Source organism: Propithecus coquereli, unplaced genomic scaffold, assembly GCF_000956105.1.
Source record: "Propithecus coquereli isolate 6110/MARCELLA unplaced genomic scaffold, Pcoq_1.0 Scaffold256, whole genome shotgun sequence".
NCBI lineage: Eukaryota > Metazoa > Chordata > Mammalia > Primates > Indriidae > Propithecus > Propithecus coquereli.
This window is the reverse complement of record NW_012148130.1, coordinates 976,866-988,152: the sequence shown is the minus strand read 5'-3', so window position 1 is coordinate 988,152 and position 11,287 is coordinate 976,866. Positions and strand designations below refer to the sequence as shown.

The window sequence follows — 11,287 nt, the reverse complement described above, 5'->3', positions numbered from 1 at the left end:
AAATTAGCCGGGCATGATGGCGCCTGCCTGTAGTCCCAGCTACTTGGGAGGCTGAGGCAGGAGGATCGCTTGAGCCCAGGAGTTTGAGGTTGTTGTGAGCTAGGCTGACGCCATGGCACTCACTCTAGCCCGGGCAAAAGAGTGAGACTCTGTCTCAAAAAAAAAAAAAAAAACAACTAAAGAAGAAAATAATGTATACAATCTGTGTATTTTGATAAATGTATAAACCATGAAATCACCACCACAAGCAAGAAAATGAATAAATCCATCACCCCCCAAAATTTCCTCATGCCCCTTTGTAATCTGTCCCTCCTACCTCTTTGCTTCCTCTCCTACCTCCCAGGTCCACAGGCAACCACTGATCTTCTCTTACTAGAGATCAGTTTATGTTTTCTAGAATTCTACATAAATGGAATCGCACAGTGTTTAGTATGTATTCCTTTGGCTTCTTTCTTTCAGCATAATGGTTTTGAGATTCATCCATGTTGTAGCATGTATCAGTAGTCCATTCCTTTTAATTGTTCAGTAATACTCCACTGTATGAATATATCATAGTCTGTTTGTCTATTCCTTGTTAATGGATATCTGGGCTATTTCCAGATTTTGGCTTCAATAAATCAAGCTGCTATTAGCACTCACGTACAAGTTTGTGCAGACATTTGCTTTCATTTCTCTTGGGTAGATACTTTTAGGAAGAGAACTGCTGGGTCATACAATACATCTATGTTTAAGTTTTAAAGGAACTACCAAATTGTTTTCCAGATTATATCATTTTACATTCCTTTTTTTTTTCTTTTAAAATCCCTACCCCCCGAGACAAAGTCTCACTCTGTTGCCCAGGCTAGAGTGCCGTGGTGTCAGCCGAGATCACAACAACCTCGAACTCCTGGGCTCAAGCAATCCTTCTGCCTCAGACTCCTGAGTAGCTGGGACTACAGGCATGCGCCACCACGCCCGGCTAATTTTTTCTACATATTTTTAGTTGTCTAGCTAATTTCTTTCTATTTTTAGTAGAGACAGGGTCTCGGTCTTGCTCAGGCTGGTCTCAAACTCCTGACTAGAATGATACTCCCACCTCGGCCTCCCAGAGTGCTAGGATTACAGATGTGAGCCACCACGCCTGGCCCATTTTACATTCCCACCAGCAATGCATGAGAGTTCCAATTCCTCCCTTCCTCACCAGCACTTGTTATGATCAGTCTTTTTAATGTTAGACATTCTACTAGTTGTGTATTAGTGCTTCATTGTAGTTTTAATTTGTCCTTTCCTAAAGACTAATGACGTTGAACACCTTTCCATGTGCTTACGTGACATTCACATATCTTCTTTGGAGAAGTGTCTGGTTCAATTTTGTGGTGTTACGATATTGGTTTTCATCCATGGTTCCTGGCTCATAACTCCCATAGTCCTTATTATAATGTTGGGTGCTTTAGGCCTCAGGAGATAGAATCTCTCTCTCTGTCTCTCTTACCTTCTCCTGTCCTCCTTTTACCTGCCCAAGGCAAGACTTTAACCTAATTGTGGGTCAAAAGACCTTCACGCCAGAGAGGGTCCTGCCCCATTCCCTGGAGGAAGGAATGTGGCACAGAGAGGCCAGGAAGAACCTAGACAGGCCTTGCTGGGCTTAGATCTTGTGCTTTTTGTCCGATCACATTTCTACACAGTTGTTAATCGTGCCTATGTAATGTAGCCTCCATAAAAACCCGAGGGGACTGGGTTGGGAGAGCTTCTGGATAGCCGAATACGTGGAGGTTCCTAGAGCGAAGCACACCAGGGAGGGCATAGAGGCTCTGTGCCCCTTCCCTCATACCTCGCTCTATGCATCTCTTCATCTGTATCCTTGGTAATAACCTTTATAATAAACTGGTAAATCCAAGTGTTTCTCTGAGTTCTGTGAGCCATTCTAGCAAATTAAATTCAACCCAAAGAGGGAGGGGGTCGCTTCAACTACAAATTGAAGCTCGTCAGTCAGAAGCTCCAGAGGCCCAGACTTTTGACTGGTGGAGAGGGGGACAGTTTTGGGGATTGAGCCCTCACCCTGTGGTATCACTGGGTGACTCTGTCTCCAAGTAGACAGAGTCAAATTGAATTAGAGGATACCCAGCTGATGTCCACTGCTTGGTGTGTGGGGGAAAAACCCCACATTTGGTCACAGAAATCTTCTTCTGTGTTGTTGATTGTTACAGAGTTTAGAAGAGAGCAGAGTTTGGAATGTGCTTTTTCCAAAGCAAATCTTTTGCCCATTTCTTTTTAAAATTGGGTTGTTTTCTTATTATTGAGTTTTGAGGATTCTTTATATATTCTGGGTACAAGTCCTTTATCATGTATATGATGTGCAAGTATTTTCTCCAAGATTATGTCTGGTCTTTCCAAAATAAATAATATTAAAAGCATCTTATATGTACTAAATAGCCATACATATACAGCTGAAGATAGGATTCATTAACTGAAAGATATACCTTTGGAAAGTATCCAGAACACAGTACAAAGAGACAAAGAGAGAAAACACGAAAAAGAAATTAGGAGACGAGGAAAATAAAATGAAAAATGGATGTCTACTCAGAGTTCCAAAAGAAGAAAATAGAAAGAATGCAGAAGATGAAATACCCTTATCGATAATACTAGAGAATCTGATAGATGCCAAGGCTCAGAATCAGTAAGTTCAATAAAGCTCAACAGAGAAATTAAAAGAAGTTCATACTGGTTCTGCTCAAAATGGAGGATTATTTAATCCTAATCTCATTAAATCCCAAAACTCCAGTAAATGACAGCAAAAAGATTTTAGACATCAAATAACATCACATCACAAAAGCAGGACTAACAAGAACAAAGACAATAAAAATGTTTGGGCCAGGCATGATGGCTCGCACCTGTAATCCTAGCACTCTGGGAGGCTGAGGCGGGAGGATCACTTAAGCTCAGGAGTTTGAGACCAACCTGAGCAACAGCGAGACCCCATCTCTACCAAAAAGAGAAAAAATTAGCCAGGTGTGGTGGCACGCATTTGTAGTCCCAGCTACATGGGAGGCTGAGGCAGGAGGATTGCTCGAGCCCAGAGTTTGAGGTTGCAGTGAGCTATGATGACACTATTGCACTCTAGCACTCTAGCCAAGGAGACAGAGTAAGACTCTGTCTTAAAAAAAAAAAAAAAAAGAAGAGGATTTGTGGAATGATCTTTAGAAACTGGAGTATAAGGAAGGAGAATCTATAATCTTAACATTAGGAATTATTTATCCCCGAATGGCACAAGGATTATGATATTGAAACCAAACAGAAGAAAATATAATCTACACACCAACATTTATTACAAAGAACCCCTCCAATTCTCCCTCACCTATAATCAGTGCTTCCCCTACTTGCCAAGTCTGCATCACAGTGACAAAGCAAGCTACTGCAACCCACCATCCGTTTTATCTTTCAAAACCTGACATAGGATCCAGAATCAACACTGAAGATACACAGCAAGTCTGCCTGCTCAACTCTTAGTGTAGAGGCTGAGCCCCTCTGCTTCTAGAGGCACCCGGCTCCCTGCCCAGGGGCACCAGTGGGCAGCAGCAGTGAAGGCAGGCGCAGGGCTGCCCTGGGAGACCTGATCTGTTTCGTGGACCACAGCATGAATGGGAAAACCACTTGGTGGACTACTTTATAACTTCATATAATGTTTTGAAATATTCAAGAGAAATGACAATTTCTACCCTGAAAATAAAATTCTTTAAAAATAAATTCTAACCCAAACTTATTAGTACCTGTAAAAAATAATTTTAAAAATTCAATTTAATTCACTATTACTTACTCCATTTTCAGTGCGTTTTTCTCCAGGTACATTCATTACATTTCTCTGAGTTCGTTGCTCTTGGGTCTGACGGCCACCTAAAGAAATGAAAGGATCAAACTTACATTCTCTGTCCTGTCATAGTTTTAAACAAAAGAGAGTGTGATGAACAACTCCGTAGCAGGCGACTGAGGTAAAACAAACTCAAGTCCATGAAGTGCTGTGCGCCTGCTCCTGCCTCGTCCCCTGCCCCGGCTCTCACCTGATGCTGTTTGGAAATCATCCCACCTCAGCGCCCGCTGTACTCTGCTAGCATGCATGACTTCAAAGGGTTGTGAACCTAATGTTTTTTTGTTTTTTTTTTTAAAGAAAAGAAAAATATTTTCTTCTATTCCTTTCCTACTATGTTGGAAAAATTGAAGAAAAATTATATTGTGTAAGTACTGCTTCACCTTAAACCATGCATTCTCTAGGAGGTGACACTGCTGCCCCCAAAGGGACAAAAATTGGTTCTTAGGGGGATAAAAAAAATTACTTTTTATGTATAAAGCAAAGATATATTATAAACAGATATGCAGTATATCTGATGGTGGGAGAATGGGGGACAAGTAAGAATAAAATGTCCAAAGAAGGCTCCTTAAGGGGGCACTAATGCAAAAGGCATTATGAAACCTACGGCATCTATCAGTTCACAAGGTACATTAAACTCTTGGTTATTCTTAGTATTTTTAAGGAGTGAGGTATTCAGGTTAATTTAATATTCTTCAATTGCTGCCTCTTCCAAACAACAAACTATCAGAAATTAGAATAGTATAAACACACAACGTTAAAATTATACCAAATGCCACCTAATCTTTGATGGTAAAGAAGAAACCTGATGATCTGGCATTTCAGAGTCAGAAAATAATGAATAATAAATTAACATTTAGTGAGCACTTACTACGCACCAAACCCCTTTCTAAGCACTTCCCAAGTACATCTCATTAACCCTGCAGACAAGGAAACTGAGGCACAAGGAAGTGACGTCACCTGCCAAGGCCCCACGCTAAGTAAACAAGCAGGTCCGGGACTGAACCCAGATGGTCTTGCTCCCAATTCTGTCACACCAGCTCCCAGGTTCCAGTTCATGCTCTGCAGTTAGCTGGTTATGTGATTTTCGCTGAGTTTCTCTGCTGCTGTGAGCTTCTGTTTTCCTAAGTGCAAAAGGGAACTGAAAGACTGCCCTCTATGCTCTCCTCCACCTTCCAGGCAGAGAGCTCTCACCCTTGCAGCTGAGGGATGTCTTTTACTTCATCTTGCTATGTCTTATGGTCTACATACAATAAATACTCGTGCATCCCCTTTAAATAATATCAGCTGGTGACAACTGCATTGCCCTGAGCAAGAAACATGAATCTTGGGCTCTAAACTCTGGCTCCTTAGAATATAAATAAGCTGAAGTGAGAAGTTCAGTGAGCAAAAGCAAAGCAAAACGGGGGTAGAGCGCCCATGTGAGCGGTTCTCTATGCCACCCTTTTCTTCAGCTCTGAGAGACACAGGCAGAGGATAAGGGGCAGAGGGGAGAGCATTACGGGGCAGGGTGGATGGAATACTGAGTTGGGGCACAAAAGAGAGAATGAATGTGCAAGAAAAAATGTGGCTGGCTGGAAGAGAGAAAGAAGGGACAATGAGATTGAAGAAAGAGAGTCACATTACAAATGCCATCAAAGCTAATCCGGGACTGTTGAACAGAGAAGCAGGGCCTCTGCTGAAAGTTCTGAATAGTAATGAAAACTGTGTGATGAATTTGGTTCTTCCAACCCTGACGAAACCTCCTATCACCCCACACCCGATTCAGTCCCCTTGGAGTGTCTCCTTCACATTCTGATCCCCTCCCGGAATGCAGCAGCTCTGTATCCTCCCCTCCCAACCCTACTCTTCCCAAAGTCCACTCCAAGCCCCATCTCGTCCAGGACTCTTCCCAGTGCTGTGCTGTGCTGTGCTCTGATGGCATCTCCTCTGCACCACACAGAACTGCTGTGAGCTGCTGCCGGCTCACATGTGCTCCTGTGTTGCCACAACACAAGGGTCAACCTGATAGCCAGCGCTGTCACTTTCCTTATGACTCTAAATGGGTCTCTAAGGATCCCTAACATTCCTAAACTGTATTGAGTGAGAAAAAAATAACCCCCCTCTCCAGGAAATTAAGGGTTATGGATACATATTATGTCAACAAAAGTAAAAGGTAAGACTTTTCATTTACGTATAGCTAGGTGAAGGAGGGTATAGTTACTTGGGGAGCTTAGGAAGAGTTAAAATAAATCCTTAGTATTAGAACAGCACTTAAAAGTCAGTCTAATCCTCCTCTTCAGGGGCATTTTCCCAGAGTAAGGGCCCTTGTCTAAGGTAAGTGGACGAAGAGCTGAGCCCAGATCCTTGGTGCCCAGGCTCCAGATGACCAGGACCAGTGGAATAAAATGCAAATGTAATGATGTATTTTAAAAGACAGCATTATAGTGATATTCGCAGCTATGGAAAGATGATTTTAAAGCAGATAGTAGCTCATCCAACGAGCAAAATTTCCTTTACTATAGAATACAAATGGGGGGGTGATTGGCAATAAAGAAATCTTTTTACAAAAGGATGTCCTTTTGTTTGGAGTTTTTTTAAATACCAGAAGTAATCCATAATCAGTTAAATAACAAGTTAAAGGTCTCTTAACTGTATAGCGTTCAGAAACTGTATGTGTGTTCAGAAAAAAAGATTCCCTTTTTTCTTTAAATTTCAATTTAAGAATTAATATATTCCCATGGTCCAAACTTCAAAAGGAAAAAGGTATACGGCTAATAACCCTCTCTCCCCTGTTCTGCAGCCACTCTTGCCTTCCCTCAGGATAACGACATTACTAGTTTCCTATATATCCTTCCAAAGATACTTTATACATATACAAGCAGATATATACATGCCTAATTACGCTTTGGTCACTTTTACCTGAAAGGCAGTGCAGAGTGCACCTTCCTTTCACCCTGCTTTACTCACGCAACCTGTCTGGGAGATGGTCTGGGTCAAGGAACAGAGTTTCTTCACTAGTTATGGCTACAGAGCATCTGCATGTGGATGGACCATCGTTTACTTAGCTCGACTCCCTGGTGGGCGTTTACATTGCTCCTACCACCAACGCTGGAGGAGTAACACTGGGTATGTATTATTTTGTATGTGTCCAGGTGCAGCTTTGGGATAAATTCTCAGTAGTGAATTTACTGGGTGAAAGGTTTTATGCTTTTATGAGTTCAATAGCTATTGCCAAATTGCCGTCTACAGAAGTTACCAATGGACTCCCACAGCAATGCAGAAGAGCGCCTGTTTCTCAGCATCCTTGTCAACACTGTGCTATTCAACGCTTGAATCTTTGTCAACACAACACGTAAAATACAGTATCTCAGCGTTGTTTTCCCTGTACTTCTTTTATGAGGAGTAAGGCTAAACATCTTTTCATATATCCCAGGGCCATGGACATTTCCTTTTCTGTGAACTGTATTATTTTCTTATTACCTTACTAAGTTTTTTATTTTTCTTACCAATTTTTAAGAACTCTTTACATGTAAAGGGAATTAGCCTTCTACACTATGAGTTATAAATGCTGTTTCCAAGTTTATAATTTGTCTTTTGACTTTGCTTAGGATGGTTATTCCCATGCAGTCTTTTTTTTTGTTTTGTTTTAAATAATTCATTTATCAGTCTTGTCTTTTATGGTTTAGTATTACACTTAGAAAGGCCTTGTCCGCTCTACAAAAAAAAAGAGCATCTCTCAGAACTTTTTTCTAATCCTTTTATGGTTTTATACATTTTTAAAATCTAGATATTTGACCCATCTGGTGTTTATCAAAAACAATCCCTTTAAACAGCAAGTCCTTTTGTATGTTTGAATACGTTATCTGACCAACTGAAGGTCCTAAGAAGGAAATGATAGCTGGTGCCTAAAGAGTAAAACACAACCATAAACTGTAAAAACAGAAGCCAAAGAAACATGAGATACTAACTCTCTCACTCGCTACTTGTGAGTGAAAGGGGAGAAAAGTGTGAATAATTTATTTGAGTATTTATTCCTATTTTTCTTAAATTAACTTTTACGGCAAAAATTAATAAATAAAGAAGTCATTTATCTACCTTGCTCACTGCTCTCTGCTGGCGAGTCCTCATGTCGAAGGAAAAATTTCACTTCTTCCCTACGTGGCCCCCACTTCTGCAGATGTTCATACATCATATGATCAAAGGGTATAGGACGCTCTAGGAAAAAGACCACATCTTACTGACTCTAAAAACAAAATGATTCCAACCAAAAGTTAAAAAAATTTTTTAAAAACTTTTAATAAATGTACACATGGAAACATATATATCTAAATATTAGAATTCAAAGAATTTTGAACTTTAACTGTAATGAATAAAAGCAGGAATATAAATGAGAAATCATTTAAGCAACATATAAACATAAGAAGTATCCATAAAAGTAATTTTCCAACATTAATTAGAGAACAGTGAAAACATGCCCTTATATTTACATTTATCACAAAATAGTGTATCTGTCATTCTTCAAAGAAACATAACAACTGATCAAGCCATGTTATTTCTGGAAATGTTACATGTGGCAATCAAATGTACAAAGGCTGGACAGGGCACTTCCTGGTAACTCAGGCAACATTATTGTGAATGTTTGCCAGCAAATAGTTAATAATAAAAATTAAATCCTATAGGATTAAATGTATTTAAAATATTTTTTTTAAAAAGCAAAGTTCACAATATCTCTTTACCAATTACTTGAGAAGAGCACTAACACAGTTAAAAGTACCACTTTTACGTTTATAATGCATTCCATTTTCCTTCTCTGTGAACTATCTCAAGTACTATGCCCATCATAAAAAATATCTGGGTTGTCTGCCTCTTTCCTAGGTATTTGAAGGAGTTTCTTATATTCTGGATACTAATCCTGAGTTGGTTACACATATTGAAAATAGACTTGTCTTTTAATTTTGTTGGTATCATTTTTTTTGTACAGAAGTTTTAAAAATTTAAATGCAGACAGTTAGCAGTCTTTTCCAATTTTAGTTTGAGCTTTTTGCACAATAAATCCTCCTCTACTCCAAGGTCAAAAAGATATCCTCTTACGTTGTGTCTACAAATTTTAAGGTACTATTTCTCATTGCCTTTACGGAATTTATTTCTGTATATGGCATAAAGATCTAATTTTATTGTTTCCTACTTGAATAATCATCATCCCAGAATCACTGAACAGTTTATTCTTTCCCCACGGACAAGTAAATGCCACCTCTGATATGCAGTGGGATGTCATATATGTGAGTAGGATTTTTTCTGAGCTGTCTCTTCTATTGGCTACCCCCCCATTTCTGTGCCAATCCCACAGTCTTAATTACTACCATTTTATAGTAAGTCTTGCTACCTGGTAGATCAATTTCCTTCATATGGCTTTGTTTCAAAATTGTCTTATTATTTCTCGGTCCTTTGGAACCATTGTAATTTATTTATTAATAAATTTGGGGAGACCTGCCATCTTTGTGATACTGAGTTTTCCAGTCCATGAACATGACTGTATCTTCATTTTTGTCATGCACCTTGTGTTCTTCAATGTTTTCAAAAGTCTCACCACAGAGGTCTTCCACATCTTAATTTATTCCTCTGAACGTCATAGATTTTTTGTTTTACATGTGCGTATTGTCTTTTAAGAAATAACTGTTCTCGGGGGGGGGGGGCAAGGGCAACATACATAACCTAAACATCTGTACCCCTACAATATGGTGAAATAAAAAAAAAAAAGAAATAACTGTTCTATAACATTTTGGAATAATTTTAGATTTATAGAAGTTACCAAGCGAGTACAAAGAGTTCCGGTATATCCTTCACCCACACTTCCCTAATGTGAACATGTTACATAACTGTATACACTTGACCCTTGAACAACACGGGTTTGAACTGCATGAATCACTTATACGCAGATGTCCTTCCACCTCTGCCACGCGGGACAGCAAGACCAACCCCTCCTCTTTCTTCTCCTCAGCTTATTCAACATGAAGATGACAGGATGAAGATCTTTATGATAATCCACTTCCACTTAATACATATTTTCTCTTATTTTCTTAGCAATATTCTTTTCTCTAGCTTTATTGTGAGAATACAGTATATAATAATACATATAACATAAAAAATATGCATTAACTAACTGTTCATCTTATCAGCAGGCTTCTGGTCAACAGTAGGCTATCAGTACTTAAGTTTCAGGGGAGTCAAAAGTGATACGTTAATTTTCAACTGCACAGGGGTGTCAGTGATCCTAAACACTCATTGTTCAAGGGTCAACTGTACTTAATAAACATTGTTAACAGTGCTGTTCAAATCTTCCATATTTTTATTTTGCCTGTTTGATCAATTTCTAATAGATATGTTTACAAATCTCCCATTTTGATTGTGGATTTGTCAAATTATTCCTTGTAATTTTATCAATTTTGACTTTCATCTTTCAGGCTACCTGTTAAATGTATATTTACTCAGGATTGTTTAAGCTTCTTGATGTCTTGATGTATTGCTACTTTTATTATGCCCATCTTTATCTTTTCTAGTATTTTTGCCTTAAATTCTATTTTGCCTGATATTATTGTTACTATAAAAGCTGTCTTTTAATCTTTCTCTTCATTTTCACACTTTTCATGGTATTATGTTTGGTATATCTCTTGTAAGCAGCATATAGCTGGATCTTATTTCTTATTTATTTCTTTTTATTCAATCTATGATTCTGTCTTAACAGGTAAATCTAATCTTATGTGGTTACAGATGTTTTTGGATTTAGTTCTCCCATCTTATTTTATGTTTTTAGTCCTTTTTTTGTTTCCTTCCCGCTCTTTTCTGATTTCTCTTGGACTGATAAAATGTTCTGTGTTTCCCTTTTTCCCCTCCTGCCCATTTGAAGCACAGTTCTAAGGCACTTTAGAGGCACTGTATCATTAATCTTCATTACCAGTAGCAACCCCAGCATCAAGTAATAAGCCTGGCCTTGGGCTTGACCCAGGTGGAACACACCTCCGGCCCTGCTGCTCCATGGGACCCCAACTCCCAGCTCCGCTGCCTGCTTCCGGCAGAGGCAGGAGGACCGCACTTTGGTCCTGCTTGCTGCCTTGCACTTTTGCTCCACAGCAGGTGCACAGGGATGTTTGTCTTCATTATTGTTTTTTTTTTTTTTAATGTGAGAATATCTTTTTAATTTTTATATATTTTTCTCTTTACTGGCTTAGAGCAGAAGGGGTGCTTTAAAGCACAAATCTAATGCACCAATTTGGCCAGTCTTAATTTTTGAGATTGGTTTGAATCTTGTACATTCACTGTCTTTAAACTATGCTTATATTTTGCAGAAAAACAAAAAAGATCCACACAAACCCACACCATGACTTCCTCTGACATCCTTACCTACAGGCCATCTCAGTGGTGTTCTTTTTAGCTCATAAATCCTGCAAGGACAGAGAGTTCTACCCC

The 11,287-nt window shown here is 39.2% G+C and overlaps 1 protein-coding gene across 2 annotated transcripts in view; it reads right to left on the bottom strand.

Annotated features, from left to right (window-relative positions):
- The window catches only part of PPP1R13B (protein phosphatase 1, regulatory subunit 13B), a 103,695-nt gene that overhangs the window by 35,941 nt on the left and 56,467 nt on the right, over window positions 1-11,287 (bottom strand). For both annotated transcript variants that reach the window (XM_012647116.1, XM_012647118.1), the window contains exons 3-4: window positions 7,919-8,038; window positions 3,794-3,870 (exon numbers count right to left, since the gene is read on the bottom strand). In XM_012647116.1, the coding sequence (XP_012502570.1) occupies window positions 3,794-3,870; window positions 7,919-8,038 (197 nt within the window). The remainder of the gene's footprint in view (window positions 1-3,793; window positions 3,871-7,918; window positions 8,039-11,287) is intronic.